The sequence below is a fragment of the Ambystoma mexicanum genome, chromosome 3q (genome assembly GCF_040938575.1).
Source record: "Ambystoma mexicanum isolate Mex_15411 chromosome 3q, UKY_AmexF1_1, whole genome shotgun sequence".
Lineage (NCBI taxonomy): Eukaryota > Metazoa > Chordata > Amphibia > Caudata > Ambystomatidae > Ambystoma > Ambystoma mexicanum.
Genome location: NC_090926.1, coordinates 1204934639 through 1204953461, shown reverse-complemented (window position 1 = coordinate 1204953461; position 18823 = coordinate 1204934639). Strand labels below are relative to the sequence as shown.

Here is an 18823-nt window from a genome sequence, read left to right as displayed (position 1 = left end):
TTCTGCATACACCACCTCTCAACTTAAGCTGTCATGGTGGAAAGTCCCAGTTATCAAAGCCTTCATGGAGGAGGTAAAGAGAATACACCCTCCGATAGCAAACCCAGCTCCCGGCTGGGACCTTAATGTGGTACTAACCAGGCTCATGGGGGTCACCCTTTGAACCCATGCACAAGGCAACTCTTAAGGACCTCACTCTTAAGACTTTCATCGCTATCCTCTCCATTAGGAGAGTAAGTGAACTACAGGCTCTTTCTTCACAAAGATAAGGTGCTTCTACGCACACACCCAAGGTTTGCTTCGAAATTCATATCGAAATTCCATGTCAACCAGTCAATAGAACTACCAACTTTCTTTCAAAACCCTTCCAATTTGGAAGAAAAGAGCCTGCATACACTCGATGTGTGCGGAGCTGTCGTGTTTTATATGGAAAGAACTAGGCCACTGAGAAAGACTAATCAGTTCTTTGTCTCGGTGGCAGCAGGAAGAGAAGGAGATGCAGTCTCAAAGTCCACTATTTCTAGATGGATTGTTCAATGCATCACTCTGTTACACTCTTGCTAAGAGAGAACTACCCTTCAAGCCAAGAGCGCACACTACTCGAGGCACTGGGGCATCCATAGCATTCATTGCAAACGTTCCCCTGAGTCCATTGCAAAGCGGCAACCTGGAGTTCTGTACACACCTTTACAAAACACTGTCTAGATGCTCACTCTAGATCTGATTCCCAGGTGGGACCAGCAGTATTAAGACCTCTTTTCTCTACTGTTCCTTCTCACAACCCACCTCCAATTCCGGGTACTGCTCGCTAGTCTATGCACAGCATGTGATCCTAAGCAGATTAACAAACATCAGAAGACAATGCATTACTTACCGTAAAAGCATTTATAAGTTGTATCTGCTTAGATTCACATGCGCCCAATCCGTGCTCGGATGGAAGGAACATAGACATCTTTCTACATCTCTCTCTCTTTTCTGCACTCACGTATAGAAGGCTCCCTCAGGGCAGAGAAAATACAGAGGGACCTCGACGCGTGAGGGTTTGTGGGTACACTGCACGTCACTATAGGGATAGTGTTACAGACACGCCTTGTCAACGTCCCCTTTTCGACTACGAAAAACAAAATGCAATACTCTGCAGTGACCACTGGATGTCGGACTATGCACAGCATGTGAATCTAAGCAGATACAACCATCAGAAATGCTTTTACGGTAACTAATGCATTGTCATATTAAGGTAGCGATCTCCTGTGGTGCTCAAACATCTACCTTGACTGCGCAGGCTAAGTCTTTGGGTCTTATTGTTGACCCACTAAGGGTTGAAAATGTTAGAATCCTATTCTTAAAATCAGCAGATTTCCAACCTCGTATAGTTCTCCCCAAACGTTAATTTTGTTTATTTGTGTTAGCATTCTTGAAGGACATGGCAGAATTTACTAAGGCATTTATTTGGTGGAAGACTTTTTTTTTTTTTTTTGCATTGGCAGTAAATCAGCTGTCATGTTGGGGAGAGAGAGAATGTTGATAAAATGTACTTTTCAGCTCTGGCATGTATCTCTTCAACATCGGAGGCTCTCCTGATTTATTTATTTTTTGGGGGGACTGCAACTTCCATAGGCTTTAGCCAGCACAGTCCATGATCTGGTATCATGGGAGTCGTAGTTCTAAACATCTAGTGAGATGCAGTTTAGAGGCTCCTGGCCTATATTAATAATTCCAAAACAGACTTTAAGGCGTCTGCTTTTGAATTGATTGCATTCTCCCATAGATATCTCATTTTGATAGATATCCCACCCAACGGAAAATTTGACTGGGGGCATAGTGCTGTGCTACCTCTGTGTTCCCCCGACAGTGCCACTTTCGACCCCAGACGTGGCGTCAGTCGCCGTACTTAAGGAATGCACTATGCCTCCTTACCTCAGCTTCTTTATTTTGTATGCTCCACACACAGTTTAAGAAACACTTCTCAAAACATTTTAATGTAATTTAACTAGCATCAGAATGTCTGGGCCCAAACCATTGGGGTTCAAATGCTGCAAGGGCTGCAACTCCAATGTCCCTCACGGACATGCACAATATCTTTGTGCAGTCTCTGGGAGTGCAGCATGTCACTGAGCAATGCGGTTCTTATCCATCCATGAACCTGAAAGCAGTAAGGGACTGCTCAGTGACATTGGCACTCAGAAGACCCTGTTGGAAATCGCCAGCTATGCCTGCTGCAAAGTCCTCTGTTCCAGACAATGAGGTACCTACCCCAGAGAAGGAAAGTGGGTAGACGTCATTAAAATATCAAAGCAGTCATAATCTTGTTGTGACTTCTGACAATCTTACTCTTCTTCCTCGCACAAGAGGAAGGCGCGGACAGGCAGAACTCTGACACTTCATGTGGGGGTTGGTGGGCGGGGGGCTTAAGTCCTGTCCTTCAATGGGGTCTACAAAGGGGAAATGGGAGGACTTGAAGCAGATGATGCAGGGCTTGAAGGCAGCGGCTGGTAAGGCTTCAGCACTGACCGTGCCTGCTTCGTCAGGCACGAAAGTGGCCAAGGGAGGTCCAACACCCTCGACCTCAGTCCAAAGGAAGCCTGCATTGGTACTGCCAAAGGGCTATGTCAATTCCGCTCTCGCCGGTTCAGCCAGGGGATGGAGGCAACATGCCAGAGTCCAGATTGAAATTCTACATTTCCATGCAGTATATTATAGCTGAGAAAGGAGACCCTGAACTATTTAGATGAACCCCTTGATTAGGGGGGGGGACCAGTGCTTGCGGAAAAGTCTGCATGACGCAAGTGGGCTGGATACGTCCCCCGACATGGTAACAGCAGTTATCTCCATACATGCACCCAAATGCTTAGTACCGCAAGACGGTCGAGGAGGTGGTCGTCGCTCTGTTTCTGTGCTCCATCAGAGTTGCTACAGCAGTACGTAATCATCTGTGCTTGTTTCCGGTTATCGACTCAGATTGTATGAGAACGTATAAGCCGGCAAGCAATCTCATTTTTGAAGGTGCTCAGAGTCCAGGAGGGCTAGCAGTGGACACTGCAACGATGAGTACGAGGCCTTCAACCTCAATGTCCAATCTTCTGACTGATGGGGAGTCTAAGAAGGTTGATGCCTTAGCTAAGGTGTTCGCCTCGGCGAGCATGGCATTGAAGGCTATTAATGCATTTGCCAAATATTTACGCATTCCGGGGTTGGACTATTATAGAATCCGCTGACCTTTTCCTAGAGGGTTTTATCATGGATGGTTTTCTGGCCATGGTGAAGGATGGTAAGGAGATGGCGTGACGAGCATTTCAGGCCAGACTTGATGCCACAGATTGTGTGGGTCAATCGATGGGAAACATAGACTGTGCTGCGCAGAACCTCAGAACCCCTCACATCTGAGGTTCTGGCTTCTAGGTGAATGTCCAGGTGAAACTCTTCTACTTCGTCGTTCGATGGGGAACACTTGTTTGGCCAATAACAGAAAATGCATTCACACATTCTCTCGGTCTGGCAGGCCAGAGGTGCATCAAACTGCCAATCGGCCACAGCACCCACAATGATGGAAGGCGATAACCGTCCGACTCTTCCTTTAGTTGGTGGAACTGTGATTCTGATTGCCATTTCTCAGGCGAACCCCAGACAGGCCACCGACACCCTCAACATCCGGAGCTTCAGGAGGAACTGCAAGCTCTCTTGTTGAAGGGGACAGTGGAAGATGTACAAGCCATGGAGAGGATTGGACTGGTACTCCTGCTACTTCCTGGTCACAAAGAAAGGGGTGGGGGGTCTCTGTCACATCCTCTACCTCCAGAACATGAACCAAAGGACACTTTCAGGATGGTGATGTTAAATTCTCCAGGGTCTACAATACCAGGACTGGCTGGGGTCACTACCTTCAGACCTTTATTTCCACATGCCAATCCACCTGAAGCACGTCAGTTCCTGAGGTTTGTCATTGGGGTCACCCATTCAGTTCAAGGTCTGCTTTGGCATGACCTCCACATCCAGGGCGTTCACCATGCTGATGGCGGCCCACCTCATAAATTCCAGTGTCTTCATATTCCTGTACTTGGGCGACTGGCTGAACCGAGGTTTGTCCTCGGAGTGGGTTTAAAGGCACCTCAAGGCTACCTGCTGCACAGCCTGGGCTTCTCCCTGAATTTCTAGAACTCACAGGTTAACCCTTAAAGTGCCATGGGTATTCCCCCCCTCCCCCCAGTGCCAAGGCCTTTTTTGGGGATTTCGTTATGTGGCCATTCAATGGCTTGTAACTTTTTTGTTACATGAGATATCTCGGCCAAATTTGGCTCCTTGTTTCCCACATGTAGGCGGTCGTAACGCCACACAGGAATCCTAGGTTGCTGTAGGGGCGGGTGAGAGAAAATGAGCAAAAAAGGGCAAAAATGTTGGGGTTTTTCAAAAAATGCCAACAAAATGATGTACAAAGAAGCCTGTGTTTTTTTCCTTGTAAGAGCTAGGAACAAGTGGTTTGCTGTGCTGAATTCCCCACTTTCCTGGCTTTTAAGAACAGGTTGTGTGGAAACAAAAAAACATTTAACTGTTGAGAGGTAGGCGATTTTGCCCATTTTTGCCAATTGGATGTGCATGGACGGAATGGAAGAAAAGGGTAGGAAAGCCGAATTGGAAGACAGAAAGGCATATATTTCTGAAAAGTAGCCAGAATTCCAAGTTTAAGAAGGGGTGATTTGCATACGTTGGGCAAGAACTAGGTAGGGGAAAATGATTTGGGGGGGGGGGCAGGAAAATGACCGAAAAAAAGGTATGTGTTGGACATGGTTGGCTTGGTTCAGCAATGGCTTCTATGAATTTTGAGAAAAGCAGTGCTCTGCTTCATTCCCCCGACTCTTGCAGTTAGGAAAGCACACATTTTTTGTAGTGTTTTACAAAACAAGCAATACCACAAGCCAAACACTGAGCCATGGTACACAGGAGTTTTATGCTCACGGCCTGAATAGACACACTTAGCATGTGTAAATCGGGAAAACCAATGTGGTAAGGAACGTCAAGCATAGATTTTTTTGAAAGAGCAAAGGCAGACCTTTTCGAGTGTAGGTGACTTGTTCAGGTTACAAACGTGTATGGTGCCTAAAGCAGCGACTAAATGTAGGTCACATTTGGGAAATGAAAGGGTTGTGTGACAAAGGGCACCAGCAAATGGGTCAAAACGTTATGAAAACCACACAAACGCAACAAATGTTATACCTTCCCGCGTTCCCACAGGTGTCCCGATGAAAACGGTACCTCACATGAGTGGGTGCACTTACCTGGGCGCCAAGGGGAAAGCCTAAAACACAAGTAACCCCAAGTCTGTTTTTACACCTTAATTTCACTCTGCAGACGGGCACACCATACAGATATGGGCCTCGGGGTGTCCAAGCCACCAAGGAAAACGGGGAACCCCATGCATTTCCGAAAAGAGGACACCCGTGGGAATCCGCAGAGGTATGATTTGCGCACTTTGTCGTGGGTTCTGGGTAAAACATTCTAGTCCGCTTTGCAAGTTGGACCTCTGTGGATTCCTACTGGTGCCCTCTTTTCAGAAATGCATGGGGTTCCCAGTTTTCCTTGGTGGCTTGGACACCCTATGCCCAAATCTGTATTTTATCTCCCCAAACCCTTTTGTGGTTACCAGTGGGTTAGCCTCTTCCCTTTGCGGCTAGATTGGTGAACCCACACATGTGAGGTACCGTTTTCGTTGGGACACCTGTGGGAACGCGGGAAGGTATGACATCTGTTGTTGGCTGCGTGTTTCGGTGGTTGAGCAGAGTGAAATGTCTGGAAATTGTGTTTTTACCCCCAAATTTGGACTTTGCCGGGGGTGGTCTGGGTAGTAGATTCTGGGCCGATTTGCGCAAATCAGACCTCTGTGGATTCCCACAGGTGTCCTCTTTTCAGAAATGCATGGGGTTCCCTGTTTTCCTTTGTGGCTTTGACACCCTAGGCCTAAATCTGTAGGTTGCCCACATGAACAAAATGGTCAGTGGCGAAAGGCTTAGGGTTACCAGTGGGTTACCCTGTTCCTTTTGCGCACCTGGTAGGTGCACCCACACATGTGAGGTACCTTTTTCATCGGGACGCATGTGGGGACGCGGGAAGGTAGGCCATGTGGTGTTGGCGAAGTGTTTCGGTGAGTGGACACAGGGAAATGTCTCTGAAATTGGCTGGAAATGAAGACAATTCTCGACATTTCGCTTTGGCCACCCTCTGAGACACACAGCCAACAACACATGGCCTACCTTCCCGCGTCCCCACACGTGTCCCAATGAGAGGCAGACCTCTTGTGTGCAGGTGTCATACCTGAGTGACAATGGGTACATCATTTGTATAGTAACTTCTCTGTAGTGCGCTCAGGAAACAGTAAAGTACTGGTAGTAAGCCATTTCACATGCACCTTTCCTCACACTTCCCATACATACCACTGACACTGCAGCCACAGTTTCTCCCACCACAGTAACCCTCCCCCCCAACATAACCAAGTAATATATGTAGTACTTGCATAAGGCGGCAAAAGCTTTTCAGTAGCCGCAACTGCAAAGGAAACATAAAAGAATTGCATTCAGTGCTTTGCCTACCAATAACACATCCAAACTGTCTGGCAGATATCTGGACATTTTTCAGCTCCTTCCACCACATACATGACACTTCTCAGTCATCTACCACCACGGAGGGCTGGACTGCACAATGATAGGAAATTGGAATAAGACCAAAGGGCGTATGGCAACCCCCAACACAAAAAAAAACATTGCACAGATGGCTAAGTGGCAAACTTCCCTCCCAGGGAAACAGCACTGTTCAGCTGGACTGGAGGGCATTTTAGGCGCTACCCCGGCAAGTGTGTTCCTGGCCACCCCAATACCTCCCCAGAGCACCCACTTACCTTCACAACACCAACACTACAGGCCCAGTTACCACCCATCCCAATAGCAATGTGCCCTCCACCCACTATACAATGTTGAAATAACCAAAATTTCATACGTACATAACAAGGGAGAAGCTTGAACTGCTCAAGACCTGTAAAGGGGAAAAACAAAACATAAATTATCTGTGTCAGCCAACCCAAATACCAAACCACCCATACTGGGCCCCCCCTATTGCATTGCCCAGTACGTTTTGGGCACCCCGGCGCCAGATTGGCACCAATGTGCCCCTCTGCGCCAAGGCAGGTATAGTAAACAAAGAAAACAAATTCAAAATGGCAGACTGCCCTTTAGTGGGTGCGGGGCCCCTACACCACTGTGGAATTTTCTAATGTGAAGGGGGAGCAGAGGGGTGGCCCATCTCATGTAGCCCTCCCCAGGTGCAGATAAGGGGGGGGGGGGGCTGTCCTGCACTCTTCACTGGGCTCTGCCTCCGTTCCTAGGAGCAGATATCTGGTCCCAGGGAGGGCTGCATGACATGGCGCCCACTCCATTGCGGGTGGGGGAGGAGGGGGTCAACACCCCATCCCATTAGAAAATTCCCCGACCCTTTGGGGTGCCCCACAGCCCCCCTAAAAAGCGTTCCACCATTTTCACTTTTTTCCTTTGGTAACCCAACTCCCCTTAGCGCAGAGGGTCACATTGGTGTGCCAATCTGGCCCCGGGGTGCCCACACCTTACTGCCCCACCCACTGGGAGGCCTGTCCAACATTTTTGGGGGCCCTCTCCCCCCTCACCCCAAATGGGTGGCCGGGGCACCTCATGCAGGCCTCCCCGGGCCTCCTACAAACGGCTGAGTGAGGTACACCCCCTCTCCATTTGGGGTGGGGAGGGAGGACCCCATAAATTGTGGGACAGGCCCCCCAGTGGGTGGGGCAGTAAGGTTTGGGCCCCCCGGGGCCAGATGGCACACCAATGTGACCCTCTGCGCCAAGGCACTTTCCGTAAACAAAGAAAAAAAATTGAAAAGGTACACTACACTTTAGGGCGGGCTCAGGGGCACCCTAAACCGCCAGGTAATTAGGTGACCCTCTACCCCCCCCACACAAAATGCAGGGGGGGTGTCTCATTCAGCCCTCACTGGGGTCAGATGTCCCTTCCTAGGAGCAGATATCTGCCCCCAGTGAGGTCTACAAGGGGTGCCCCCATTTCCCCTTGGAGTGAGGGGGAGACGGCCACCCTGGTGGCTAGTCGCCCCCGCCCCCACTCCCACCCAAAATTATTTTTTTTCCTTTCTTTTTATTTTAATTTTGCACCCTTCCCTGGGGGGCAGATGATCAGCCATCTGCCTTCAGGGGGGGCCCTAACATGCAGGCCCCATCCTTTGGGGGGCATGCACACTTATTCCTGGTGGCCCTCCCCACCCCCCAATTGGATGGGGGGGCCACCTCATGTACTCCTGCCTGGGGGCATAAATCTACCCCCAGGGAGGGCTACAAGGGGTGCCCCCACTTTCCACTTGGTGTGGGAGGGGGAGGGCCACCACCCTTTCGGGGGGGGGGGGGCAAAAAAAATCCCTGGAGTCCAGGGCCTCACCCCCCATACCAGTTTATTTTTTATTTTGCCCGATTATCAGTCATCTGCCCCCAGGGTTCAGCACATATGTGCCCCGATGCTTTGCGGGCCGGGGGGAGAGGGCTGCTTACTGTAACCAGCCCCCTGCCCCCCACGTCACAAACTTATCCCTGGTGGTCCAGTGGGCATTGCTGGGCGCAAATCGAGCGCTCTGCGCCCTCTCCGCACCCAACAATGCTGTCACACAGGGTGTCGTTGGAAAGGGGAGAATCTCCCCTTCCAACGACACCTCCCTCGATCTCCGGCTTGAAATACAGCCGGAGATTGAGGGGGGAGAAAGGTGAAGACTCGCCTTCTATTTTCATCGCAGCAGCCTGAAATGGCTGCTGCGGTGAAACTTACTTTCAGTTTCACGCCGACGTGCATTACGCACGCAGCCTCCTAGCAGTGAGGGGGGACCCCCCCCCCCCTCACATAGCCCGGGGGTGGGATTACTGTTTTGTGTGATCCCTGCTTTATAGGGATCACACAAAATTTGCGTATGCAATTTCAAGGACGAGATCCCTCGTCCTTGGCACTTAAGGGGTTAAACTTGAGCAAAAACTCCAGTTTATCGGAGCAGTCTGGAACACTAGTGTGGGGTGGATGGGGGAGGATCCCCTACCGCCCCCTCACCCTTCATTTCAACCCAAGTGAGGAGCGGGGTCACCAGCGTTGCACAAACTTTTCCAGCAGTCTCCTGGCATTTGCCTTCCTCCCTCTCGGGCCTCATGGCCTCCTGCATTTTTCTAGTGCCAGAGATCAGGCTCTGTATGAGATCCCGGAGTTGCTGGTCGCAGTATTCAGGCAAGATGTCGGATGTCCTCCATATGTTAGTTGGTTGCTGACGACATTTCCTGGTGGAACAGGGCCGACATGTTGGCAGGAATGCCCTTTTGGACACCATGGCCGGACATCCAAGTGGACACAGAAGCCTCTTTTAGGGGCTACAATGAGCACTGCGTGGACCTTCATGTGAGTGTTTGTGAGCAGCTGTGAGCGATAAGACTGGCACCGACTACTTTCCATCCTTCTCTAGAAGGAAACATGTACTGGTTATAACTGACATCAGTGACGATGCACTACCTCAACAAGCAAGGAGGTGTGCGTTCTTTGCCCCTTTGAATGGGGGTCATGCAGCTATGGTTCTGCTTACAGGAGCACGGTAGTTCTGCTTAGGCAGTACATCTGGTGGGGTTGGAGTACGGGTTGGTAAACGCTATGAGCAGGCAGAGCACCATTTCCCATGAGTTGGGGCGGTGGGGGGTGTACATTTGCACAGAGGTAGTTTCGGAAATCTTCTCCTAGTGGGGAACCTCATCAATAGACTTGTTACAATGGACAATGCAAAACACAAACTTTGAGGAATGTGTTTCATGTGGGGTGGTTCTTCAACCTCCATTATGTGTACCCGCTGATACCAGTCATCCCATGGGTTCCCAGGAGGTTTCTGGCTCTTCGAGACTTGAAGTGAAGCTTCTCCCAATACGTTTCCCCAGTGGCCGCCCTCCTTACCCACTCTCGGTCTTTCTAAATGATTTATTTCAGCTTTTTTGTTGGGTCTCTTGACCCAATACCAAATCTTATAAGGGAGATCCCATCAGTATTGCATGTGTTGCTTATAACTAAGATGTGACTGGTTACATGCTGTTTAGAAACCTGTGTGGGGTTGAATTTCTGAAGGATATGCATTCATTATGGTTGCACATTTTTGCCAGCATTTTTTCACTCATCTGTAGAAAATGAACCCTAGTCTAAAAACAGCAGAATTAAGCCTGTCCATTGTTGAAAGTTCGAGGAGACTCGGGAGTATGCGCTACAGTTAGGTTAGAACCGTCTTATAGTCCCAAGAAACCTTTGAAAAAAGTGCTTGGATATACCCTTTCAGGCCCACATTGGTAACGTTTTTGAGATGCCACTAATTCTGAAATGGTACACAATGTTCTTGGTCTTCTAGCTTGTCTGTTCTCACAGCCTGATGTCCTTGACACTGCCAAACCTTGGGCCTCGGCTCACCCTCGGGTATTCGGTTTCTTGATTCTTCTCCTCTAGCTACTCCAGTGTTGCATTCTCGGCTCCTCTTCAGTGGGATGCTGTCTACAGACACGGGCAGCATAGAGTCTGTGGTATTCCCTTCTCTGGTGGTCTCGGTGTCGTTAGCTGGGCCGCTCGCCCACCACAATGCAGCTGCAGTCACACCCCACCTTGCACGGGTCTTACATTCCCATTCCGGCAACACTTCTCCCGTTACGGGATTAGTTGGCTCCCCGGCATCTCACTCTGGCATTCCTCACCTGTCCAAAAGTCACTGGTTCTGTGGCCTCGTTCTGCTCAGCCTCCAACGCGTGATCATTTCAAGGGATTGCCCTGCATACTATGCTTTCTCTCCTTACAAGAGCTTCTTATCTCAATTATATCCATGTCTCTTTTTGGAGACATTTCCTTTTCTTTGTTATGGCTGGTTTGTTCCCACATTGCCTGAATCCAAATAGAAGGGTGTCGTCTTAATCCGAATATAAGGATGTCAGATTAATCTTCATTGGTGGCAGTCTCATATAGGCGGATATGGTATTTGCTCTAAGGAATTCTTCATCAGAACAAGTGTCTTTGTCCCCTAAAGGGGAGTGACTCAACATTGAGGTCCCATTTGCCCAGACCCCTTAGGAGGGTCTTGCGAGCGGGCTGTTGGGTAAGAATTTGTGTAGTCCAACTGGCGTGGAACTTTACAAGACTTATCTCTTGGTATTGGGGAACCCTTTTAATATAGGCCTGTCCTACACAAGTTGGCAGAGTGACTGAGCAGCCAGGCTTGCCTTAAGAGGGGCAATGTGAGCTGTAGAGCTGTGCAATGAAATCCGTAAATATAGGTATCCGAGTAAACACTTACACACTTAAAATTATAGTATAAATATGTACTTATAAATACATAAGGATAAATAGACAAGCTTTAAAAAGCAGAAACAAATAGTAACATGAATCCCAAAGTTAGGATTCAATTCAACAAGAGCAATAAAGTAGGTGAGTAAAATGTTCTTATGCTAAACCTATTCCAGCACACAGTGATGTCATTTATGGTCAGTATTGGCACTTATTTGTTATCACCATTAATAATAATAATTTAGCTTTTATATAGTGCTATGAACCATCTGAGCACTGCTTATTGTTACCTACGGTGTGTGGTGGTAATTTATTGACCTTGTAATGATGAAGGGCTGAGTTTGGCCCTGCCAGGATTCGAACCTGTGTCGGTGGGCTCTGCACGGATGTCAAAGCGAGCGCTCTACTTGCTGTGCTATCTTGACCATTACAATATTGAGTTTCAAGGAGGGCAAAGTTAAAGACCGATCAGAACATACTTTTTAAGTAGAAAAACAGAAAATCTCCCAGAGAGATGTAGGCCGTCTTTTATCCCAGCAATGAACCAGCACTACCAAAGCCAATAAGCCTAGAAGGGAGCCTTTAGGGAGCCAGGACGGCCAAAGTCAATTGGCTACTTTAAACTTCTGATGCCCTCTTCTTAGAAAATGTTTTTAAAATAGTAGTTCAGTAGAAAATCACAGAAGCTCAAGAGGAGCCACCTTGTAGAAGCACAAGCTGGGAGGCCAGTGCAGGTGAGTTGAGGTCCACTCAAAAGGGTTTAAAATGGTACTCCCCAAGCTAGGAAGTGCCACAAATGGCAAAAGGTAGAGAGGGAGAGAGACTCTTGATTCAGTGGCCGCTCATTTTATTTTTCTCCACTGCCAAAGAATGAACACCTGCGGTTGGAAGGTTTGTGATCCCTCGGTCCTGGACTGCGGTGAGGGGACTCTGGATGAACATTTCCTTCTTCTGTAGGGTCCTCTGAATGCCCACGAAGTTTTGGCCACATTTACACTTCCAAAGGCAATGTACATGATTATGGCCAGGGGTTCCCAGCCATTGGGTTTCTGCAGCCTTGGAAAGTCACAGCAATTTGGGGTTTGCTCCAAAATGAAGCTTGTCTTAAGGCTAGTTGGTCCTACCAGCCCAAGGGAGGAAGTTGTCCCTTGCGGGTCTTCCCAATCTAAACGAAAACTGGGACAGTACAGCTGCTGGGCGTCACCGGGCACTTCGCGGTCCAGGAGGTTGCTGTTATTGTCTCGTCAGATGTCCTCCAGTGGTCGATTCTGCCTCAAGTCCAATAAACCTTGCCTTTTTAGCAAGTTACCATTCATTCACCGCCCTAGGCTATCAATACCCCAGCAAGGGTGGCTGTCCATCCCGTCAGCCAGCCGGCCATTCAGAACTGGTTTCACCCGGGCACACCTGGGAAGTTTCGGGACTCTCCCTCACTTCCTGCCTTTTCAGACCGACTGGAGTCTGGGCGGGCTTTAGGGTTTAAGCCCCCCAAAGGCAAAATGCACAAAGGACTCAAAACCAATTCAAACAGAGTAAAAGCCCAGAAAGAAATGGCAAAAAAAAGAGAAAAAATGGTTACCCTTTGGTGCTGTACTGCAGCAGAGGAATCTGCCTGCAGATACATGGCACAAAGGTAGTAAAAAAGAACCCACTGCCACCAGCCTTTAAAGTTAGTGTAACAAAATGTTGCATGAGAAGTGGGATAACCCCCGAGCACTCCACATAGGGTGCTGTGTTCTGGACCCACTAAACAAAAGCTATGCAAGATAGTCCTCTGAATCTTCTTGGGAACAGTTTTTCACTCAAGTAAATGTATTTAAATATTGGCACTACACAGAAGTTGCTGTGTGGCACCATGCAAAATGTAGTGTCGCCCCGTTCATGTTTTTTATGGTACAATGTACATGAAACACTAACTGCAACTGGTAACGAGGGGTATAAATGTATCGGAAGGTGTATATTGCTGACAAGTTAATTGAGCCTTGGAAGTTTACTATGGTTCCATCCTCTGTGGCCTCAGTGTATTTTGGGTAACTGACCATTAATACTGTTCTAATACCCTAGGAGGTCTAAATTAACGGTAGGTTGTGTTTTTGGCCAATGATTTGCCTCGCTTTTTAATTCCATACCCTGCCATGTGTGTTGGGCCTCCATACCTAGAGCCTTACACATCAACTGGATTTATGTGATTGTTAAAATAACATTTCTTTTTGTGTTTACTGACTTTTACCACATATATATGCGGAGGAGACTCAACGCAGCCCGCACCAATCACTGTTTTTTATTAACTTGGGCCCACTTATTTCAGTGGGTAGTCGCGTGATTGGATGGAGGGGGCTGTACATTGGCTGGGCGTGGCTTGCAGTATCTGGGTTTTCTTTTTGGTCCCGGGGCACGTTGTGAAACTGATGCGAGACCTAGGGAGGCCGGGATGCTTCGTTAATGATTTAATGGCAAACTATTTGAGTACATGCACTCACCTGTGAGATAGTTTTTCCCAAAAATTGTAAGTATTTTTTTTTTAATCTTCATGTCTACGTTCTGACCAATAGATGTGCCAATATAAGCTTTAATTCGGTCCTCACAAATCCGTATTGGACCTTCTTAAAAAGATTAAGCATGACCAATGTGCAGACAGGGCAGATTTGCTTTCACATGGATTCGACTCCCCACACATGGTACAGCATAAAACCTGCTGCCGAGAGTCCTCAATTACCCATATTACTTCCAAACCTGTGGCAAACCCAATTCAATTAGAACGCTAAGACGCTTTGGCGGCACACTGCATCAGTGAATTGCAGTGCAACGCCCTAGGGAAGATTTCAAATGAAGAGCCAGCTCGATGAGTGCAAGCGGTTTCTGATACAGAGGCACTTGCTGCAATCTAGGCATGTATCGGTTGCTGCGAGTCTAGTGAGGGTGTCCGCCTGGAACACCACGTCGAGCCACAGAGGTGCAGTGCTGAAGGGGAGTACACAAGAGCTATGAGCAGTCGCGAATGCCTCCGGCTGCAGAGTAATTGTCTCATCATCAACACAGGAAATTCTTCACACTGAGGTTTGGAATGGTGAGAAGGCTATGGAGGTGACCGAATTAGGTGCAAGCATGGCTCCCCGATTGAAAAGTAAACTAAGTTGGTTTAAGCGACCACTATTTAGTATGATGGACACGTTACAACACTCAATTTGTGGGCAATATTGGTAACCTTTTAAGATGCTTAGCGGTTTTGTTATATTTTTGTTTAACTTTTGCAGCGTTTCTCCATTGACTGCACTGGACTGCCCCAACATATCGTCTGTTTGTCTGGATCCTTGCTGATTCTTGGGGAGAGCAAGGCTCTTCTCACTCAATTCCTTCAGGGCACAGTGGCCAGACCCTACGGCTCACTGTGCTGGGCATATCTCCCATTGCTTTCCACCTTTATTGTTGCATTCTTGCCCAGGTCACCTTTAGTGGAGATCAACGAGGACAGTGTCCCTTTTTCATTTCTAACTAATATCTGAGTTCTGTTTCAGTGGAGGGAAAGCAGTATGGTGGGGGCCAAGTTAAATATAATCAGTACTTAGTCGATGCAGTTGTATGCCATGCTTTTGAAACAAAAACTTAAAATGTTTTTGATAAATTAAGTACGCCTTCATCAAGTTTGGTGGATGGTGCTGCTAAATTCAATCCTAACGCTCCTGATCCCGGGAGACTCCCCTGGAGACATGAATGCACTTCTAAGGTGCCATGTTTAGGGGTTAAGAGAAATCGATTGAGACGCTTCTTCTATCGGGTAGCTCTGCTACCCACAGAATTGAGGTCATGGTTGGATGTTTTCAGTCTTCATGAGTCTTTATGTTCATCTATGCATTGAATCTCTTATCTTTTACGGAGCCCTTTTTACTGAATTCTCATGGCGATTTTTCTGTTATTGCAGCTCTTTAAAATGTGTCAGTCTTTGAGACTTTCTTCACTATTTCTTTCCCTCCTATTTTAAACTTTGTTTCTAGCATAAAATGACTACTCGGGTTGCTTGAGCTGGCATCGTTTCCTCCATGCTGAAGCGTCCTTTTCTCTAACCTAATCTGTTTGTATCCTTCGCAGGAGATTCTTAAACTTGAATTTTGTATCGGTATAATTGGCGGGAAACCGAAGCATTCCCTCTACTTCATTGGCTACCAAGGTAAGATCTGCGTCCAGGATTCCCCTGGCGACCTCTATAGCATGTGCATATCTGGATTGTCCTTAATGCTCCCCTCATCTTTGGCTGTAGTAGGGGGTCTTGATATGTCAGTCTGAACCTCTAGAAGCATGATAATATGTTTAGAATTGTTCAAATAAATGGAAATAGCTTGATTTGGGAGACTTTGTAGGGATGAATTTTTGCTAATGCATAAAGAATTGCAGCTCTGGCCTCTTATCCATCATGTGTAATTGTTTCCTCCTCCCATATGGGTTGTGTGCATCATTCTCTATCCCTCGTTTAATATGGCATTCTCAAGAGTATGCTGTTCATCTGCCCACCCTATACAATCCTGGTCTTTTCACTGCTTTCTGCTAGGCCATTGTGTGTTGGAAGCAGCACGTGACTGGTCAGTGTATGGTGTCCCGTTTTCTTTCGCTTCACATTTGGAGATGGACAAACTAACCAAGTGTAGGAGTTTGTGGTTAGTAGTCCTGGGTGGCTACTTTCAGAACTATTTGGTGGACTGGGTGGGGAAGAAGTTGGATGAGCAGCTAATGTTGATCAACCTATTCCTAAGATAATGGGATCTGTTAACTGCCAGCTGGGCAACATTCTGTATTCCAGATGTAGACCTCGTGCCTGCTCTTAAGAGCTTCGTCTCGGGCCTTGATGAGGGCACACTGTAAAGCAGCCGTTTCAAACCCGCAGCAAAAGGGCAATGATTGACTTAGCTTTACTTTTTGGATATGGTTTCATTGTCCAAAGTTGCCTGATAAACTGCTTTGCAAGGTCCAGTTGAGAACTGTGATCTGCATTTGCCACCTGTGCCTACACCCTTACCCTCCTTTCTTCGCCAGCTGTGGATATTTGCATTTCTGGCAGAATGAGCAGTCTAAGAAGCTGTAACGGTTTTAGATTCTTCTGGATATAGTGTAGGCTGCCTTTCACCATGGCACACCAAGGTAAATACAAGCCATCCCAATTACCAGCAATTCAGGACAGACCGGTTGACATATTTGTAACTGGTTTGCTGATTTAACTGGTAGGAGGAGTTGTGATTTTTATCCTTCTGTATTTCATTTAATCGAATGTGAATTTGATTCCCTTCTGTGATGCTTTGATAAATGTGGCCCTCAATTTAAAGAGTGCATGTTTGACGCCCCTGCTCAGCACAGGAATTCCTCTAATTCTCCTCTATTGGCCTGACTTTTCAGATGACTTCCTGCTGTACCTGGATCCACACTACTGCCAGCCTTTTGTAGATGCAGCGAAGGAGAACTTCCCCTTGGAGGTCAGTCAGTAAAGGTGTGACTGGGCAGTGCGAAAGTTGAAATAGCTGCATAAATGTGATATATCCACCCACTCCAGTAAACAAGCGCTCTGTTTGTGCTTTCATAGAGTAGACCATTGGAATTGATGTAACCCATGTTTCTTTCAGACTGAATGAGGTGCAGGAATTCAACATTGCTTTTTCTATCCTTTAACACTGAGGTGTTCTAAGCGCTACCCGTTTTACATGCTTGGGTTTTGAGAAGTGGCAAAGGGGTAATTTTCCCAGAACCTTAGGCTTTTTTAAGTTCAAGAATGTAATGCTTTATTTCTGTTCAGGTCTTCTGGAGTCCAACTCATCCACTCCTTGGGCAGGGTAGGATCACGGGAACATGTCCTTAAAGGATAGTTCCGGGAATTTTTTTTATTGTCCCTACGTCTCGGCCATGTGTTTTTAAGCATAAATCGGTAGATCGTAGAAAACTTTCCTATGGACCTTATCCGACTTTCCGTCCATTAACGCACTCGAAATCATCCGCCATTTTGTGATAATCCTATCATTTCCCCCCATCGACCTGGCTCACCTGCTTTTGCGGCACTAAATCAAATCCCCCGCCCCTGAAACAGACTTTATCAAAACATTCATATTCCCCACCTCTCTCCCTGACGTGACTGTGCTGCGTAGGCAAACGTGCCCAGGCGTCTTCTACGCGACTCCACACAGAACCCGGAAACCAACACAGATCAGCTCACAACACAGCGCGCCACAATTCGGAATATGAAACTGTACTTTTAAATCAAACCGCAAGATTGTAAATTTGGTAAAGTACATTTATTGGACATCAAATGTTTAGAGAATATTCAGCAATTTGCATTTTTCTTTGCTCTCGATCCAAAATAGTTCGTCTTGAGGCAAGCGATGTTCGTGTGCAGTACACAGGGTGTTGGTTTACGATAAAATAAGCTCTTCGGCCGCACTGATAATCGCATGGCTGTTCCAACAACGAGGCACTATGCCACCACAACGGTCTGTATGTTGCATCTAGCCGTTAGTACCGCGTAAGGGCATACTTGTACTTGGCGATCGTCCCATAAAATGGTCAGGGTGGTAACGTTGTTCACGCGGAGAAGCAACTGGCGGTTGTAGAAGCCATCCGCCGGTGTCTGGTACTCGTGACACATACAATAATGAAGGATGTACCTGTTTTAAAAACATAAAAAATGAAATTAGTCTCACCATCAGATCTTTATTAAAATTATTCATTTTATATATTAGGTCGGGAAATTATTTCATAGCTAGGACAGTGCAACTGGGTATTATAAGTCAAGGGGGGCTGTAGGATACTGAGACAGTCCCCCAGTGCAGGAGTTGACAGGGAGGCAGTGCAGGTGGAGAGTGGAAGGGCCCAGGACCAAGGTCGCAGACAGTGGACAAGTTGTAGCAGGGGAGAGGGAGAGAGAAAGCAGAAGCAAAGAGGAAGGTTTTGAGGTGCTTCCGTAAAAGGAGATGGTTCTCCTCAAGATAGTGCGCGGTACAAAACAATATGCCACATAGAACGAACAAGTACAACTTAACCCGTCTTTAAAGCTACTGCATAGTAATTAAATTGCGGTATAAACTCATCTAAAGAGTTACTTACATTATATTTGCATTTTCCATTGTGTCTGTGCGTAGGGCAGCCCCGAAATACCACTCCTTCTATGCCGACGTTATTTCTTCTAATGAACGAACATTAAATGGCTTTCGTTTCTGAAATTATATTCATTATCGTTTATTTTATTGCACCAGACCCCCAAAAAGAAGTCTTTTGGGATGGTCCCGGCCTGTCAAGGTCAAATAACAATAGAACCTTATACTGAGTCGTGGGCCATTCCGGCACCCAGCAAAAAATCAAAGCAGCTGACCTTCACTTTGAACGAGCACACATTCCTAGTTAGCTACATTCAGTGTAAGGCCATCTCACAGGACTTGAAATTTACACTCCATCTTTGCATTTTGTCTGCGTGCATTTGCAGCCCCAGAGAACCATAA

General features: G+C 47.2%; 1 protein-coding gene across 2 annotated transcripts in view; it reads left to right on the top strand.

Annotated features, from left to right (window-relative positions):
• ATG4D (autophagy related 4D cysteine peptidase) overlaps positions 1–18823 on the top strand; it is a 276305-nt gene that overhangs the window by 191135 nt on the left and 66347 nt on the right. For both annotated transcript variants that reach the window (XM_069604074.1, XM_069604075.1), the window contains exons 8-9: positions 15441–15519; positions 16737–16813. In XM_069604074.1, the coding sequence (XP_069460175.1) occupies positions 15441–15519; positions 16737–16813 (156 nt within the window). The remainder of the gene's footprint in view (positions 1–15440; positions 15520–16736; positions 16814–18823) is intronic.